Source organism: Podarcis gaigeae, assembly GCF_964106915.1.
Source record: "Podarcis gaigeae genome assembly, chromosome: 10".
In the NCBI taxonomy this organism is placed as follows: domain Eukaryota; kingdom Metazoa; phylum Chordata; class Lepidosauria; order Squamata; family Lacertidae; genus Podarcis; species Podarcis gaigeae.
The window spans coordinates 27,287,228-27,306,631 of record NC_139686.1 but is presented as its reverse complement, the minus strand read 5'-3'; the positions used below and the strand labels follow the sequence as shown (position 1 = coordinate 27,306,631).

General features: G+C 44.2%; 2 protein-coding genes across 4 annotated transcripts in view; both read right to left on the bottom strand.

The window, feature by feature from the left end:
- Positions 1 to 345: 345 nt before the first annotated feature.
- On the bottom strand, positions 346 to 9,143 carry LOC310826180 (apolipoprotein L6-like). Its single transcript, XM_083700893.1, has 3 exons — positions 8,520 to 9,143; positions 5,478 to 5,573; positions 346 to 3,540 (listed from the first exon to the last, which is right to left on the bottom strand). The coding sequence occupies exons 2-3, from the start codon at positions 5,492 to 5,494 to the stop codon at positions 2,646 to 2,648; spliced, it is 912 nt and encodes a 303-aa protein (XP_083557019.1). The 5' UTR covers positions 5,495 to 5,573; positions 8,520 to 9,143; the 3' UTR covers positions 346 to 2,645.
- Positions 9,144 to 12,301: 3,158 nt separating this feature from the next.
- The window catches only part of LOC310826149 (apolipoprotein L3-like), a 28,260-nt gene continuing 21,157 nt past the window's right edge, over positions 12,302 to 19,404 (bottom strand). For 2 of the 3 annotated variants that reach the window (XM_083700827.1, XM_083700828.1), the window contains exons 3-4: positions 18,807 to 18,936; positions 12,302 to 13,410 (exon numbers count right to left, since the gene is read on the bottom strand). In XM_083700827.1, the coding sequence (XP_083556953.1) occupies positions 12,522 to 13,410; positions 18,807 to 18,936 (1,019 nt within the window). In that variant the 3' untranslated portion in view covers positions 12,302 to 12,521. The remainder of the gene's footprint in view (positions 13,411 to 18,806; positions 18,937 to 19,404) is intronic. The other variant, XM_083700829.1, reaches the window with a different exon arrangement.

The following is a 19,404-nucleotide window of genomic DNA, read 5'->3' as shown; positions in this document are numbered from 1 at the left end:
TCAGATGGTGAGAGCTACCTGTGAGTTTCATGCTTTCCGTCTACAAAGAAGCGCTTTCTTGTGGGAATCGTGCAATGCTGTGGTGCTAAAGACTCACAACTCCCACCAGCCTCGGGTAGTATGGGCAGTTGTTAGCGGTGATGGGAATTGTAGTCCACAAACATTTCGATTTTCTTCAGTGTTTCCTGTGTATAGTTCTGCTAGCCTAACCCTACTTACCCTGTTCTTCAGGACGGTTTCTGCTTCACAACTCTTTGTAAACTGCTTAGATGCCTATTTTGGCATTAAGCAGCCTAAAAATCTCAGCAATACCAATGAACTTACCAATGATCTCAGCAATACCAATGAACTTATCAAAATATGATTTTATTTTTTTCCAGTTTTTTTCCAGTTTTTTTTTCCAGTTTTGAACAAGTTTACAATGAACATGTTAAAGGACATGCTGGGAGTATCATTGTATTTTCTTACTGTTCCCAGTCATGTAATTATTTGTTTCCAGTGTCTGATTAGCAAGTCTTCAGCTAAAGCCTTCAGCATGACAGACTCCAAACAGTAGATCATTAATAAAATCACAGTAAAATACATTGTAGCGGACAGCCTAAAATAAATTATCGGCCCAGAACCCTCATCTATAACACCTTAAAGGCCTGGGGGAAAGGTTTTTCACCAGGAGTCCCATCTCCCCGCCCCCCCCCCCCCGGCAAAAGGCTGGGATTTTATTTTATTTTATTAATTAATTTTTTATTGAATGTTTTCACGTAACAAATTGTTCCAAAAAATCATCTTCATTATATTTTCCCCTCCCCCTCCCTACGACTTTCCCTCAGCTCCTCTCTCTGATTTTTTTAATGATTTTTTTAATGAACTGGACTCCTTGGCAGGTTTTGAATAAAGATACACAAACATTGTTGCTAATATAATAGATAGATAACTTGAGGATTTTTATAACATGCAGGGAATAATTATTTTATTTTCAATATGTTTTATTTAAATTTGAAAGAAAATACAATGATTAATATCAGGTATCTTTTTACCAAGCTTAAAAAACTAATCTAAATAAAAACACAGATCAGAAAGGAAAAAGGAAAAACAAGATGAAAAGAAAAAAGAAGAGAAAAAGAGCATCAAATTCTTCATCTGTATGTAGAAATGTATTCAAGATATCTACTCCAAGATAACAGCCAGCAAATCTACTTTCTATAGACCAGTATTATCTTAAATCCTCAAACCCAGATATCATAAGTTCATTTTCTGTTTCATGCTAAAATCGTGTAAGAAGTTTCCAGTCTTTAGTAAATGTTGACAATGATTTTTCTCTGATTAAACACATAAATGTCTTAGCTGCCATTTCAGCTAAGTCCAATAATTTTAACCACCATTCCTCCACTGTAGTTAATGATTATTCTTTCCATCTGTGTGCACTTAAAAGTCTCACTCTGTAATCATACACTGAAATGAAGTTTTATTATCTTTTTCTAACTGTATATCCATAAGTCCCAGCAGGAGGAGCTCTGGTTTCAGTTGAACATTAACCTTCAAAATTCTCTGTATTTGTGTATGCATTTGTATCCATAAATTTTTGGTTTTTATACACATCCACCAGGCATGATAAAATGTCTGGGGAATTAATTTTAGAGATGGGGCAGGACGTTAGAATTGACCTTGTTTTAAGCTAGCTATAGTCTGATCTGCTTCTCCAAGCTCCCCAATGATCCCAGAAAAGGAAAGGTTGGAGGATGGATGGCGGCTAACAGATTGAGGTTAAATCCTGACATGACAGAAATACTGTTTGGAGGGGATGGGGCAGGCGTATGTGGGGGACTCCCTGATCCTGAATGGGGTAACTGTGCCCCTGAAGGACCAGGTGCGCAGCCTGGGAGTCATTTTGGACTTGCAGCTGTCCATGGAGGCGCAGGTCAATTCTGTGTCCAGGGCAGCTGTCTACCAGCTCCTTCTGGTACGTAGGCTAAGACCCTACCTGCCCTCAGTGTCTCGCCAGAGTAGTGCATGCTCTAGTTATCTCCCGCTTGGACTACTGCAATGTGCCCTACATGGGGCTACTTTTGAAGGTGACCCAGAAACTACAACTAATCCAGAATGCAGCAGCTAGACTGGTGATTGGGAGTGGCTGCCAAAACCATATAACACCGGTCTTGAAAGACCTACATTGGCTCCCAGTACGTTTCCGAGCACAATTTAAAGCCCTAAATGGCCTCAGCCCAGTATACCTGAAGGAGTGTCTCCACCCCCATCGTTCTGCCCGGACACTGAGGTCCAGCGCTGAAGGCCTTCTGGCGGTTCCCTCACTGCGAGAAGCGAAGTTACAGGGAACCAGGCAGAGGACCTTCTCGGTAGTGGCGCCCGCCTGTAGAACACCTTCCCATCAGAAGAAATAAACAACTATCTGACATTTAGAAGACATCTGAAGGCAGCCCTGTTTCAGGAAATTTTTAATGACTGACGTTTTAATGTATTTTTTATTTTTTGTTGGAAGCCGCCCAGAGTGGCTGGGGAAACCCAGCCAGATGTGTGGGGTATAAATAATAAATCATTACTATTACTATCTAGAAGGAGGAATAGCCATGTCTACTGCCTGGGCTGATGTTACCAACCAATGAGCTCACAATGCGGTTGGGGTCCCCGGTTCAGTCCCATTCTTCTTTCAGTTCCATGTAGAACTTTGTCAGGTTCTGCACCATCTCCTCCAACTTATTAGCCTTGGCTCTGAGCTCATCTGCCTTTTCTGTCTTGGCCCCCTTTGACAAGTCTATGGCACCCTTAGTAATGAAGTAAGCATCCAGTGCAAGAAAAACCCCGGACGCCACGGCCCCTGCCACTCTAGCAGTCTTGCTCGCTGCGAGGGCGGTTCCTTTAAATGCCTCATCGACCTGATCAATCCCCTTGATTGCATTCCTGGCTACGGTCCCTACTGTACTTGCTTCCTTGGCCAAACCCTTCAAGACAGGATTAGTGTTAGCCACTGCCACTGCCTCTACATTTGCTGCAATGTCTGTCACTTTGTCAACCACTGTTGGAATGAGCCCAGCAACAACACAACCCGAAGCGACTGCCGTTTTGGCTACTTCCAGATTAGCGTTATCTGGGGGCAGTTGAGACTTGAAACCAATTTTCTCAAGGCTCAGCACCATTCTTAGGCTCTTCTCACATTCATTTATCAGTTCTTGCGATTTTTTCTTCTCCATTGAATGAATAATGCTCTCGGACACACCAGCAGAAACGCTAGTTACTCCTGATGCTATCCCTAAGCCCATGCCTGTGGCTGTCAGGATTAAACTTGCGCCTGCTGTTACAGGGGTCAAGGCCAGTCCCACGATGGTCAGGATACCAGAAACTGCACTTGCAGAGCTGGCAGTAATGCTGGCAATGGTGCAATCCTTATGGGTCTTGTCAATGTCGTCTGCCCTTTCCCGAAGACATTGGATGCACACCTCAATCTCTTTTTTCTTGTCAGGGAAATCTTTGAGAAAACAAGCAATAGCTTCATCAAGAGCTTTCTCTGAAGGCATGTTTCCTGCATATCTGCAAATATAAATACATATTAAAAATGGGGCTAAAAGATAGGTCCCCTTCTCCCCCCAAATTTCCTGCATCCCCTACAAATCTGTGCTTCCTGAGAAAGCAGACATAAAACAAATGTGTGTGATGCATATAATTACATAAACATGTGGAATTCAGTATTTTAATTGAACATCTCTTAGGGAAAATGGTCTTCGGATGCAATTCTAAAAAGTGGCGGGGGAGGAGAACAAAAGGCAGGGACCCAACACATCCAGTGCTCTGCTGGGCTCTTGCTAGAAGGCAGAAGTGATGGTGGTGCTCTAGTGCTCATCTCCTGTTTTGTTTTGCATTTTTATTTCCCCCCAAAATTCACTTCCTGAGCTCCAGAATTTGCATTGCTTCCCCCCTGTTTGGAGGCTTATTTTGGGAGAGTGGGTAAGCTTCGGGTCCTTTAGATCAGTATGTTCCTCCAACCGGTTCCTTGCACACACCCTGACATGAGAGCAGCTTAATGCTTTGGGGGCTTCTGAAATGCTGGAGAGGAGATCTATGAGGTTGGGTTTCCCATTCTGTCTACAAAAGAGTGGGGTCTGATCCTATGGTCCCATGGGACGTCCCACCTAGCATGGTCTGGAGGAACATGGAGGCACCTGGTGAACTGGGGCTGCTAACACCCCTTGGAAGATGGGGAAAGGGGCTGCCCTCTTTTTATTCTGCACAATATCCCTGGTCTTCAGGACTCAAAACAGGATCAGATAATAGTCTTTCTCCATTTACTCAGCTGGTAAGTGTGAAGCCTCCCACTACTTTTTTCTAGTTTATCACACACTTTTCAAGTTTATACATTTCACTAGTTTTATACATTTCACTAATTTGACATTCATTTTGACATTTCAGAACTTGACTTCCATCCCCCTCTTTCTGCAGTTCCTTAAATTTATTCTTCTGCATATCCAAATTAACTTAATTTGCTCATTTATTCATCTTCTTTAAATATAGACTCTTATCACACTACAGGTTGTTACAATAATCCTGCCAATGCTTTTATCTGTTTATAATTTATCTGTAAATATTCAATAAACCATTTACATTCTTTTATTTTAAAAAAATGTTATCTTGATTTCTTATTCTTCCGGTAAGTTTCACCATTTTTGCATATTCCATAATTTTTTGTATCCATTCTTCCTTTATTGGGACTTCTGCATCTTTCCATTTTGGGGCAAGTAACATTCTTGCTGCTGCAGTAGCATACATGAATAAGTTTCGATACATTTTAGGTAGTTCTGTCCCTATAATTCCCAAAAGAAAAGCTTCTGGTTTTTTTTTTTTTTTTTACAAAAGTTACTTTAAGCATCCTTTTCATTTCATTATATATCATTTCCTTTCCCAGTAAGCTTTGACCTTACAACAAGACCACCACATACGATAAAAAGAACCTTCTTTCTCATTACATTTCCAACACTTATTTGATTTAGATTTATACATTTTTGAAACCTTACTCAGTGTTAGATACCATCGATATATCATTTTCATATAATTTTCTCTTAGACCATAGCATGCTATAAATTTTATATCCATATTCCACAATCGTTCCCATGCTTCCATATCTACAGTCGTACCTTGGAAGTCGAATGGAATCCGTTCGGCTTCCAAAATGTTCAGAAACCAAAGCGTAACTTCTGATTGGCTGCAGTAAGCTCCTGCAGCCAATCGGATGCCCTGTCGGACGTTCGGCTTCCAAAAATAGTTCGCAAACCATAACAATCACTTCCGGGTTTGCGGCATTCGGGAGCCAAAGCATTCGAGAACTAGGCTGTTCGAAAAGCAAGGTATGACTGTATATTATGACCAATATCTATTGCCCAATGTATCACTGAGGATTCTGGGAGATGCTTTGGGCTCCTTTTATATGCAATGAACAAAGGTAACAATTAGAATACCGGCAGCTTGAGAACTACCTTTGGAATTCTGACATTCTCCAGCAGCAATTTGGGCAGGTGCCACACAGATGCTAAATGGTAAATCCGCTCTTCTCAGCTTGAGTGTACTTTAGTCTGGAAAGGAAAACAACTAGATAGATGAAGGTGAACCAAGATAAGAAATCTCCCAATGAAACTAACTTCAGTAATATCATTATAATTCTTACAAACATCTGATCTTCATACTCTAGCCATGTCTGTAAGCTCTTAGGATTGAGCTAGAAAATACTTTTGACCAAAATTTGCATTTTTTATAAATATTTTTGCACTACACTTCAGTAAGAGTTGCTGTGGTACATTTTCGGGGTGGGGGTGGGGGGAATGCAAATACAATTAAAATGCAAATTTATGAGGATTTGTATATCTTCATACATCATAAGATTGCAGGTCAGTGCACAGAATAAAATACAGGATAAAAACAAGTAAATAAGTAAAACAAAACAGCAAAACAATACCCCCCCTTCCCACAGACTCATTTAAAAGGCTGTAGATAGAATATTAATCAGCCAAAGGCCTGGTTGAAGAGGAACGCTTTTGCCTGGTGCCTAAAAATATATAATGAAGGTGCCAAGTGAACCTCGCTAGGGGAGAGCATTCCACAAACAGAGAGCCACTACAGCAGGCATAGGCAAATTTGGCCCTCCAGATGTTTTGGGACTACCATTCCCATCATCCCTGACCACTGGTCCTGTTAGCTAGGGATGATGGGAGTTTTAGTCCCAAAACACCTGGAGGGTCGAGTCTGTCTATGCCTGCACTACAGAGAAGGCCCGTTCTTGTGTTGCCATCTTCCAGACGTCACATGGGGAAGGCACACAAAGAGGGGCCTCAAATGATGAAGGCAGAGGCCAGGACTGTTTATATCAGACTTTTCTTATATTCCCTTTCTCATACTCAGGGGAGGGTGTCCATGCTAATGTCGTGAAAACAGCAACACTCATGCCCAGGAGGAACTTATCAGCAAAATGGCGGTGAAGCTTTTAGAAATATGCACACAACACAAAAAGGGGAAAAAAACCTAAGCAAGAAATTCCATTAACAGCCCTATGACTAATGATTATGTCCAGTCAGCACAGAAAAATACAGTTATTTAAAGGGGGGGATGTAAAATCACCAGGGAGGGGGGACGGAATGGAGTACTCTGGAGGAGAGCATGGCTGGCCTAACTGTCATAATATGTTTTTCAAAGTGCCACAAGACCTTCTGTTATTTTTGACCTACTTGTAGCGTCTTTACTGCTCAGTTTCAGCCATGTGGCGTTTTGTAGCCACTCTGCCACATGCTCCCAGGCCCAGCACTGGTTTTGAGTTGGCAAGGGGACTTTCACCACTCATTTACACTGACATTGTTTTTATTTTATATTCTTTATTGAAAAATAACTAAAATAACACGTCCGCCCCCTTTTTTGTAATGTACACAGTATCTTTTTTGTTGTTCTGTTTTGTTTCCTACAAAATGGGAATTGTAGTCCAGCAACATCTGGAGGGCATCAGGTGCCACATCTATGCTATAGGCATCTGGATGGAAGAAAAGAGGAGTTGGAACTGAATTATCCCTAGTGGGATAAACAGCTAAAGCCCTGAAGCAGGATGGAATAATCTGGGCTGGGGCTGGGTGTGGTACAAGCAGGAAAATGCTGCAGGATATATTGTCTTTAATGGAGCATGAGGGACCAGGGCCAGACTGTTTCATGGCATGAGTAACAGGGTGGGCTTCCGTGGCGGCTATGCAGGCACAACTACGTTCCCAGCCTCGGGCTTGTGGAATCAGAAGACACAGACGCTTCAGCATCTGACAGAGGAAAATTGAGGTAAAAGAGGCACTGAGGAAGTTAAACGAGGAAGCCACACTTTGTTCCCACCAAAGAAATGTGGAACTCCTTGTTTTCCCCCATGTATGCCGTTTCTGAGCATATTCAGCCATATACACATCCTCAATCATCTCACGCAAAATACTATCATATTCAGAATTACAAAATTCAAAGAGCATTGTTTTGGCCTAAAAAATTAATGTTAGGGAGAAAAGCTCCAGCTTTGGTTGATAACTCAGTACACATAAACAGAATGCACTCCCCCAACCTGCTCAAATAATGTGGAAATAGTTACTGCATTTATTAAGCAAGTGCAGTTTGATATTACATGTGTAGCAATGAACTTGATTGCCAACCCAAACTCTCCCACCAGCCTGTTCCACTTGCCTATAGCACAGATGTGGCACCTGATGCCCTCCAGATGTTGCCGGACTACAACTCCCATCGTCCATGACTGTTGGCCGTGCTGGATAGGGTTGGTGGGAGTTGTAGGCCAATGACACCTGGAGGGCAACAGATCTTCTCTCACATCCATCCCACGGGCTGCAGCCTAGGTGTTCCTAATAAAACAACCCCAGTAGCTCTCAGGTGCCACACCTGCCGATAAGGAAGCTGGAAGTGGATCAACTCACCAACCTTTTCTCAGTTTTGCTGCTGGAAAATGAAAGCTATCTCAAATTCTCTCTAGCAACCTTCTCTCTCTCTCTTTCTCTTTCTCTTTCTGTCTCTCACACACATACACCATCCCTCCCATCCTTGGTAGCTGCTGATAGGAACAAAGGAAAGACGAAAGCAAACACACCCAAAGGGCTGCTCTTTTTGACTGTAGCCCAGCCATCCTCATCTGCTAAATTCGGGGTACAGGGTGTGGATTCTCATGATGCCAAATTGCACCACCAGCACACAATAGTAAGGTACCAGCAGGTTTGGGAGAGTCACAAAGTTTGCAGGAGGACCAAAAGCGACAGACTAAGCATGCGAGACGAGCACGGAATCTCGATTTGATTGTTGGAGGGGAAACAACAAAGCTGTGTGTACCTGTGTGGAAATGAAGTTTCCAAGGAGGAGGCATAGCTGGCTGGCGCAATGAAAAAACAACCAACCGTGGGCTCTGCCCGGCAGCGTTTTGTGGCAGGTCCCCCTCATCTCCCAACTCTCGGACTGTCATGCAATTCTACTCGAAAACTTATTAAATATGCTATTAGACTCACCTTTCTGACTTCCGACTGCCTGTTTTCTACGACACGGAGGCTCAAAGATGTCTGAGGCAGAGCAGAGGGGAAACCGAAACTGAAACGCGGACGGACTTCGGGCTTGTCGGGACACGTGAACACGCGAGAGGAATCCAATGGCAGGAGACGCTTACCGTTTGGACACAGGGAGGAGAGGGGGGTTAAGCACAGCAGCAGAAGCTCCGTCGACGGTGCGCTTGTACTTGTTTTGAAAGACGAGAGGGTCTCCGCCAGAGGAGCGCGGGGCGGGCAAGAAACTAAGTTGAGAAGGGGAGGAGGCTGGTGGAGGAGTTTATGAAAGAAGAGCCCGGGGATGAGGGGGGATGCGGAGAAGAGAGGCTGCCTGCTCGTGCGCAGTCGGAGGCGCGGGGAAAAGCCGTGCTGGGCCACAAATGGGCATCCAGGAAGACCCACGGATTCCACAGGCGCGGCCCTCTTGCGGGGAAGTCGCTGCGGGTCCTCGTGGCGAACTTGCGGGGATTGAAACCCCAATTTATTCCAACAGGAAAACCCGCCATTCCCCGCCCCCCGCGCATTTCCTGACAGCACTTCCAACAATTGTCCAGTAGCACCTTAGAAACCAACTACAGTAAGTTTGTTCTTGGTGTAAGCTTTCCTGTGCATGCACGAAAGCTTATACCAAGAACAAACTTAGTTGGTCTCTAAGGTGCTACTGGACAATTTTTTAAAAAATCTTTTGACTGCGTCAGACCAACAGTGCTACCTACCTGATTCAAGAACGCAGTTTAATGCTGCAAACTTACCGTTCAGTCTTTTTCAGACGGATAGTGGCAAAATGATTGTAATTGCTTGCTTGCTGTATTTTCCATGGGAAAATGCTCAGATCAGCTTCCCTGACCTTTCCCCCAACAACAACAACAATAATGTATTGTTTATACCCCACCCATTTGGCTGGGTTTCCCAAGCCACCCTGGGCAGCTTCCAACAAAATATTTAAAATACAATAAAACATCAAACATTAAAAACTTCCCTAAACAGGACTGCCTTTTCAAATGTCTTCTAAAAGTCAGATAGTTGTTTATTTCCTTGACATCTGATGGGAGGGCGTTCAACAGGGTGGGCGCCACTATCAAGAAGGCCCTCTGCCAGGCTCCCTGTAACTTCACTTCTTGCAGTGAGGGAACTGCCAAAAGGCCCTTGGAGCTGGACCTTAGTGTCCGGGCTGAACAATAGGGGGGGGGGGGGGAGAGTAGGCCAACTATCCTGTGCAGAGGTAGAATGTGGGATCCAAATTAACTGTCAATAAAACCAATCACTTAAAAATGCTCTAAAACGTTTCAAGAGGGAGGAAACTGGAAAGGGCTTTAACAGATATCTCCATTTTGTTATAACTTATCTGTAGGAGTAATGGACACTAATAAGTGACCTGGAGTGGGTGGTGATATTGAAACTCTCTGATTACTTAGATAACTCTCGTGCTTGGTGGAACTTGAGCAGTTCCTGTCCAGCCTTCTGAATTCTTGTTTCTCTTACTATTCTTATTTTTTCCAGATGTTGGGAAATCACCCATTATACTGAGGGTTGCCAACACAGTTAAAGCATCAGAAGGAAGGGCAGATCAAATGCCTGGAAAAACAGTATTTACAGCCTGCCTAAATACTGTAAAAGAAAGGACCAACCAAACTTCACAAGGCAGGAAGGAAGTTCTGCCTCGTGAATTAGAAAAGCAGAGAAAAACTTACTCTGCATCCCAGCCAAATTTGTCTCTGAGGCAAGCCAGATGGTGAATACAGTGAGCAGGCAGGCTTACACGGAAGGAGGTGGTTCATCTAATATCCCGGTCCTATGTCATTCAGACTTGGTTGGTTATTAAACCAGCAATTTGCTTTGCACCTGGAAAGGAGCTCCAAATAAGGAGCTCCAAAACCCAGACACCAGGGACCTCTCCTCCTGCTGCATTTTTCACCCCTTGCAACTTCCAGACGTGCCCATTGGGACTGGTAGGGCAGAAGGCTGGGAGACTAACAGCAGGTGGCGCCAGAGTCAAGTAGTTTTCTGCACAAGGCTACTTTCTACACATGCACCTCTCTATCTGCCACCCAGGCAACCAAGAGGCATTGTCAGAATTCCAAGGACAGATTGCAACCAGGTAAAAACACTTAAAGAAGCACATGAAGTAGGCCTGGTGTGTAGGTGTATGGGCTGGGGAGAGTCACATGGGTCGGATAAGCGAGGCCTGGTGGGCAGCATAGCTGGGCTTGAGTTTCTCCACATCTGCCCTAGACCATTTCCAGAAGTCGCATGATATAACCTGTGCCTCACCGTAAGCTCCCTTGGCTGGCTTAATGTAATTTGTCTGAGTGACTTAGAAGATAGTTCATCTAGCTGTTTCCACTGGGTGCTGTGTAGGCCAATTTGTTAACTAACGGAAAAGATTTTATACCCTGCCTGTCTAGCAGTGTATAAAGGCAGCAGCAACCACAATCCATAAAAGCAGTGTTACAGGATGATGTTACAGCAGTAAAACAATTACAGCTATAAAAAGCCAGGGAAGCCCTAACCCAGTAGCAATAAAAACTGCAGAAATCAAATCAAACAATGGAAACACCTAGAGTAGAAAAGCAAACACAATACTTAACTAGCAGAACTAACTTCTAACCCCTCACAACTTGGGTAAATGGGGCAAACTTTTGCCTGGGACAGACAACAAAGATGGCCCCAGGCAAGTTTAATAACTGGGGTGTAAGTGCTTTCTCTGGAATTGCCTCCTGCCAAAATGACAGCGCAGGGAAGTTATAAAATAGCCTCCTTAATGAACATGTTGCAGTAGCCAGGTCTGGATATAACTGAAGACACGCCATTTCCTTAGTCTTGAAGTCTGTGCTAGTGTGTTTACTGGGAACTCGACTGCTTTCATATCAACTTATCCAGAGAGGTCCTGAGGTTAATCTGAGATGCAGATTACAAACCAGATTCCAGTCTTAAATGGAACATGGGGAAAGGAACGGTGCATTGCATCAATAAACAGCCAGTTTTCTTATTCTCCAATAATGAATGGGTTTCATTTATTTATGAAAAAGATGCTCCTATCAAATCACACCCAAACATACATGATTATTAAATAATAACTCTCAAACTCTTTCAAAACTCTTTCAAAATATGTAAACAACACTTGGAAAATAAATCTGAAGTTTAAAGCTGGAAAGGCAAGCTGTTCCTTGAAAGACAGCCCCAACCCCATGGGAAACTTGTTCAGTAGGAACACCTTCCTTAATGCACTTCACACTTCTTCTTTTTAATGGTATATTCTGCAACATGCCATTGATGCAATAATAATGCATTATTGGTTGGTATGTGTATGTATTGGTGGGTCCATCCATCCATCATTCCATTTTATTAGTTGTGATGCCTCCCCAGTGTTACTGCAATATTGCCATCAGGGGGTGGTGTGGAATCTTGTGTCACAATGTAGCAAAAGCAGAACAAACCCTGGAATATTTGTGGTATGATAAGTTGCAGGATTACAGCAGTATGGGACATGCACCAATTGGAAATGAAGCAGTATGTTCGCCCCCAATTTTTGCAGGCACAAACAGTGGGATCATGTATAACTCTCCCAATACCATCATGAGCACAAATCATCATGAATGCACAATAAAAACAGCACCTGGAGAGGCTGTCAATGTTACCAGCCATGAGTTACTAATATAGATGGCCAGCTTACCGAGTGGTTAATGTGGGCAAGACTTACCGCCTCATAAGGCCCCCAAACTAGAATAGACAGCAGGGCAAACACACAATCACACACAAAGAATGCTTTCATTAATTCAGGCAACCTTGCAGATCTATGGTAGAAAATGCTGACACATGGGAAAATGGGCATCTGTATTGGGCCAGAGTTTCTTGAAGAAATGTGAAGTAGATAGCTGCAAGTCAGAAACGATTCCACATATTTATCACGACCAAATACAGACTAATAGAGAATTGCATAGTTTACGCACATGCCATCTGTTTCTTTGCTCACTCTGATTCGCACACAAGGCCTTTCATTTCCTCATAGAGCCTGTCAATATGACGAAGTTCTTCTTCCAGTTTGCTAGCTTTCTTTCTTATCTCTGCAGCTGTTTCTGCCTTGGCTCCCTCAGTCAAATGTTTAGCATCCTGAACAATGCCATAGGCATCGAAGAGGAGAAACACCCCAGTTGATGCAGCACTCAGCAGCCTGGCCCCTTTGCTCATGGCAAGGGTGGTTCCCGCAAAGACCTTTCTGGCATGCTTGGCCCCTCGGATTGTACCCCGGGATCTGCTACCAGCAGCAGTGACTCGCTTTGCTAAATCCTTCAAGCCAGAATTGGCTCGGACTTGCTTCAATGCCTTTACATTCATTCTGATTCCCTTCACAGCCTTATACAGGTCAGGAACTTGACCGGCAACATTGGAGACGAGTTGTTTCATGTTTTCTCCCACAGCCCCGCTATTTGGGGGCGATCCAAAGCAGAAATCAGGATGCATTGCCTTTCTTAGACTTTTCTCACATTCATTCACCAGTTCTTGAGCTTTTTTCCTTTCCTGTGAATTATTCACGCTCTCATATAAGGTGGCAGAAAGGCCAGTCGCTGTTGCCACTGCCCCTAAACCAATCCCAGTGGCTGTCAAGATCAAACTCCCACCTGCTGTGATGGGGGCCAAGGTGAGTCCCAAGATGGTCAAGAGGCCAGAGGAGGCACTGGTAGAGTTGGCAGCAATGCTGGCAATAGTACACTTCTTATGGGTCTGGTCAATGTCATCGGCCATTTCCCAAAGGCATTTGATACACTTTTCAATCTCTTCTCTCTGGGTAGGGAATTCATTCAGAAATCGGGCAAAATATTCACTGTCTCTTTCTTCCCAAGGCACATCTTCTTCCATTCTGTCAAAAATTAAAGTAACACATTTTAAACACACACACACCTTTTGATTTTTAGGAGGGCTGCTTTTGCACAAGTCTGTCTGAAGTCACTTCTGGACGGCCTGCTTAATGAGCATTCAGTCTGATTTGTTTGCAGAGATTAGATGCTGCTGCCCATTTAATGAGCATTTGTTCGGATTTGTTTGTAGGGACAATACATTATGCATCAAATCAAGGGTTATCCCACACTTTCCAGTGCCTTTTCCAATATCACAGAAGTCTGATATTGGGGGGAAGTGGGTTTGTTTTGCAAGAGCTCCAGATCAGGTGGACAACACCACACCTCATTGCATCGTTTTTGTTTTTTGAATTGATTACAGAGCCAGGCAAGCTCTATCAAAATACACATCTGAATGTGGATGCCCCATGCTGCTTGCAAGAGTAAGATGATGACCACTGTCAAATAAAAGGAATGTCAGAGTCGCAAATCTGATGCCAATGAAAAATATCAAGCTCTGCTACTGCTTTGCCATAGAAAAGTAGTTACAGATAAATAGCTAAATAAATGTCATTTCTAATGTTCACTTTCTATGAGTATCCAAGTATAAATTACACATGTGCTTCATCAAGTGAAGGGTAATTGCTTGTAGAATTAAGCTTTTCTCTCTTTTAAAGCCTCAGGAACAATTGATGGTTCTTTTTCCAGCTGCCGCTCTTTTGAAAAGAGAGATGCTCACTCCATAATAACTTATGAACATCCCCACACAGATTGGTGAGGCTTTGTTGATTTACTGAAGGCAAAACTGAAGTCTAGGGTCATAATTTCCCCCCCTCACCCACCAAGGCGTGTTTGCTGGAACTTTGCAAATGTGGTTGAGATTAAACAAGAAAGGCAGTGCAAGAAATGGTTGTGTTTAACTTCTTTAGTAAGGTAAGCGTTCATTACTCTGGAGAACAGCTGCAATCATAAAAATGCATATTGCAAGCACCTGCTGTTTTTTGTTTTTGTTTTTCCACAAAAAGCCTGGTATCTCCATAGCAAAGCTTTCCTTGCAAGAAGGATAGGAATGTAATGACCTCATGGAAACATGGAGAACTCTAAAAAATACTCGACCATTTCTTTTCTGGGAAATGCTCTTTCAGGGCAGTCCTACAAAAAATGGGGTTGGTTTTCTCCCATATGTGGGAATATTATACAATATAGACTTTTATATATTTTCTAAAGCAATAGTCTGCCCTAAGTGGCACACAAACTTGTTTGGAAAACATGGATGCATGTGTGTGTGTGTGTGTGTGTGTGTGTGTGTGTGTGTGTGGAGAGAGAGAGAGGAAGGAAGGAAGGAAGGAAGGAAGGAACCTGTGTTCTACTATGTGAATTTAGACGTATTCTAGGTGGGTAAAGGTAAAGGGACCCCTGACCATGAGGTCCAGTCATGACCTACTCTGGGGTTGCGGCACTCATCTCGCTTTCTTGGCCGAGGGAGCCGCTGTACAGCTTCCGGGTCATGTGGCCAGCATGACTAAGCCACTTCTGGCAAACCAGAGCAGCGCACGGAAACGCCCTTTACCTTCCCGCCAGAGCGGTACCTATTTATCTACTTGCACTTTGATGTGCTTTTGAACTGCTAGGTTGGCAGGAGCAGGGACCAAGCAATGGGAGCTCACCCCGTCCCGGGGATTCGAACTGCGACCTTCTGATCGGCAAGTGCTAGGCTCAGTGGTTTAACCCACAGCGCCACCCGCATCCCTATTCTAGGTGGGACTTGCAACAAAATATTTCAGTGTATCTTTCCTCTTAAAAGGAGGGCAGGGCATCCATTAAGCTGTTCCTTCCAAGCAGAGCAGTTCCAAGTTCCCCATCTTTACTGGTGTTTCCCCTGAACCACAGTACATTCTCAGTGTCTTCAATGGGACTATTTGGTGGCTCTTTGCAGGGGAATCAAAATGTCCCATTTTCTCGTTCTCCCTCCTTTGCAGGTATGTGTGTCTGCATGACATTTTCCTTGTAGGTAAATATTTATTGTTTCTTATTCTATTGCCATGTGTTCTGCTTTTCTCACAAGGTGGCCAAGGTGACATGTACATGACAGTAGGCTTCTGAATAGCAGCTGCTGGGAACCCCAGGGGGGGAGAGTGCTACTGTGCTTGGATCCTGCTTGCAGACTTCCCATAGGGGTCCCATATGGCCACTGTGAGAACAGGATGCTGGACTATCAGATAGATGGTCCCATGGCCTGATCCAGCAGGCCATCTTAGTCTCTTATACACAGTTAGTCTCTTATACAAACAATTTTATTCTCATTACAACCCTGTAAAGCAGGTGTCGGCAAACTATGGTCCGCGGGCCGGAAATTGCCCTCAGGATCCGGTCCATGGATCAGTGTGGGGATTCTGTTCTTTATTTTTTTTTCAGCACCACCATTTCCCACCCAACACCTTTCCGCCCTCCCTCCCTGCGGCGCCTCCTTCCTCCTCCCAGCTTCTCCCCACCCTGTGTAGAGGAGAAAGGGGGCTGGGCTGGGCTGGCTGGCTGCCATTTTGAGCAGCACCTCTCTGGAGCCAGCCAGCCCTTTCATGCCGCTCATCCCTCCGCCACTGCCACTGCTGCCCTAGTGCTCTTGTGGGCAGTCCAGAGCCGCCCCCCCCCCCGCTGGCTGCATGGCAGCGATCTGGTCTCCGCTGCCGGCGGGAGGGCTCTGGATTGCACGAAGGCCTCTGGAGACCTTGCCGCAGTCCGGAGCTCACTCCACCGCTGGTGCGGTGGTGATCAGGCCTCCGCTGCTGGCAGGAGGGCCCCCATCCCACCCTCGAAGCGTGAAAGAGGTGCTGGCAGCAGGAGACCCAGCAGGCCACAATGCAGCACCAAACCCAGGTGAGGACCGCCCATCCAAACAATGACGATCATCAGTGCAGGTAAGAAATTTTTTTAATTTAAATTTTTATCATCTCCAATACTGTCTGGGCTGCCTGGTGCTCTTTCATGGAATGTGTCCCTTTATAATGCATCTGTGGGTTATTTGTGGGGCCTGCCTGGTGTGCATAGTGTGCATAGGAATTTGTTCATCCCCCTCCCCCCAAAAATATAGTCAGGCCCCCCACAATTTCTGAGGGACAGTGGACCGGCCTTCTGCTGAAAAAGTTTGCCAAGCCCTGCTGTACAGTATGGTAACCTGAGAGATTAAGCCTTGCTTGAGGTTGTTCATGAGTTTTGTGGCTAAGCAAGCACCTGATTCTGGATCTCTCCAGTCCTCTTGCCACAATCTAACCACTACACCACAGTGGCTTTCCAATATGTATTCTGGAAGAGATTGAATGCTGGTACACATGGCTCATTTTGAATCATTCAGATGGGGTGGCCATGTTAACTGGACTCTAGTGCAAGACAATTTTGCTGCCATGGCAGCACTAAGAGCTTTGGATGTCCCCAGTGTTGCTGTTAGGGCAGGACTTTGGGGCAGACCTCTAAAGCCCCACTCAACAGCTTAGGCTCCAGGGGGCTCCCACATGCAGGAGGGATGGCTTCCACATTTCATAGTAGCATCATAGAGTTGGAAGGAACTTTGAAAGGTAATCAAGTCCACTCTTCTTCCAATGCAGGTAGAAGCCACTGTCGTCTAAAGGTCCCCCCACATAAGATCAAAGTTTAAAATTACTTAATTGCAACAATTAATGTATATTTTATTTCCTCCCCCACACAGTCATTGTAGGCAGTACATTTGTAAACATATCTTCACATAAGATGCTTAAAAATAGCAGTAATTGCTGTTGTTATGCCTCTTTTAGACACCAGTATTACCCTAGTCAACTGTCCCTTTCTACAAAGACTGCTAAGACAATCTGTCCCCTCTCCCAACTTGTTTTGTTACTGGGAGAGATTGTGCAGGTGGATCACACTTATCAAAATATACAGCTAAGTTTGGATGTCCCAGGGCGCTTCCAAGAGTAAACAGAGTGCATTCTGGGATATTAGCAGGGAGTTATATGCCTGGTAGAATAGTTATCATCAGCAAACTGCCGCTATCAGTTCAAAGGAATGTCAAAGTCACTTAGCTGACGACATTCGTGGAATACATGAAGAAATGCTTTGCTATGCTGCAGAATAGGCAGCCCCCCCCCCCAGCAGGCATTTTGATGCTTCCGGTCTTCCTGAAATAGTGTAAAACCAAAATAAGGATTGTTGTAACTTTTTTTTTATAAATTAAAATGCCATGCTTCTTCTGAGTTATTCCACCTCCTTGCTCTGCACGTATTTGTGTAAGCACTTAGTTCTTAAGAGATTAATTGAGCTGAAATTAATCCTGTAATCCTCTCTAAAGTGGGGATAGGAAAGTGGTTCAAGACCCAAATGGGAGGAAGCCATCAGAAGGTAAAGAACATGAACCTAAAAGTAGCTTGCTAGGCCCTGGATACCACGAAGAATTAAACGCCACTCTCCAAAGCTCAGCTGGGCAGTTTTTTGTTGAGTTTCCTTTTGAGTTAATTTGGATCAAATTGAAAGAAGTGGCGAATTAACTGAATGAATGAAGTAGGCCAGGATTCCACAACAAAAGGAGTCACATGCACAAAAACATCCCATATAGACCAAAGCCCAATAATGACCAAGGCTGAGCATGCAACTTCAGATAAGACCCTCAAATAGGTTTCATCTGGATTGAGCCTCTGAGCCAAACCTGCCAATCCGCTCTTCACTGAATTCTTCTAGGATGTAGTGCCAATGTCTGCATGTTAGCAGTTTATCTAGCATCCTTGTCCTGCCATTGCTGTAGTCATTTCCCCTTGCTGCCCACATTTCGAATTCATTGCACCATGGATGAGGAACGTGGGGCCCTCCAGTGGTTCAGCTCCAGCTCCCATCAACCAGCATGACCAACAGTTAAGGATGACAAGTGCTGTATTCTGATGGAGTCTGGAGGGCCCCAGGTTTCCCATCCCATGTACATGAATGTGCCAGATCATATGTACATGGGATCATGTACATCAGTTGCCAAGAGACTCCAGCACAGGAGCAATATACACAACAACGAATAAGGAACTTGCATCTTTGTCAGACAGAGGACTGCCATCTGACAGCCATTCTGATGGATGACTGTGAATTAGGACACACAGCGAAGGGTGGAGATGTTTGCCTCCATTTCATGCTATTTTCTAAGTGTCTCCCTACCCAGAGTAGCTGCTGACGTGGTCTGTAAAGTAGACGTTTTTATTACTCTGATTGTTTGCTGCCTAATGACGTTAACAGTTTCTTTTCACTTTATGACTGGGAGTAGCCATGTGGAGTTATCTGCTTGTGTAGTTAAATCTGCTAAATGCTTTTTCAAGGAAAAACACCCCTGTTAAATGCTTTTGCAATCATGGACGATGATTAACACACCAAACAATGCTGAGAGTGGCAAGCATATATGCTATTGATGGGTTACCTCTCAAGTTCGGCCACGTTCTCCTTGCAGTCTTCACCTTCATCAAGGAGACTTTGCAGCTCTGCATAATCTAGTCTGTCCGGCCAAATTTCTACACTTCCCATGGTGTGGTTGTCACACTCAGCATCTTCTAAATGAGGACAAAAGAGAATAGCCAAAGCCCTCGTTATGCAGAGGGTCATCACAACCACATTGCAACTTACAAAGTCTAGGAGGAACTATACGATAAAAATAAATAAAAATAAATCACAGAACAAAAGGCTCTGCAAAAAAAGCACACAAAAAAGCACACAAAAAAAATCAGCAGAAAACATAGTGGCTGAAACCGTTCCAAGCCCACATGAAGCACAGCAAGGGGAAGTTTGGTGCAAAGACTAAAGCCCCCAATAGAATCTAACTGAAAGGTGTGGGAGAACTTCAAGGCCTTTTCCTGAGAGAGGGTAGGACTAGCCAGCTGCAATTAGAGATGGGGGATAACTTTGATTCAGTTTGCATTTAAAGGTAAACCTACCTAATTCACTCTTCCAGAAGCAATATGGGAATCAAAACACAGCCATCCTACAAAATTTGCTTTTCTCTGAATTTTGCGAAGCTGTTC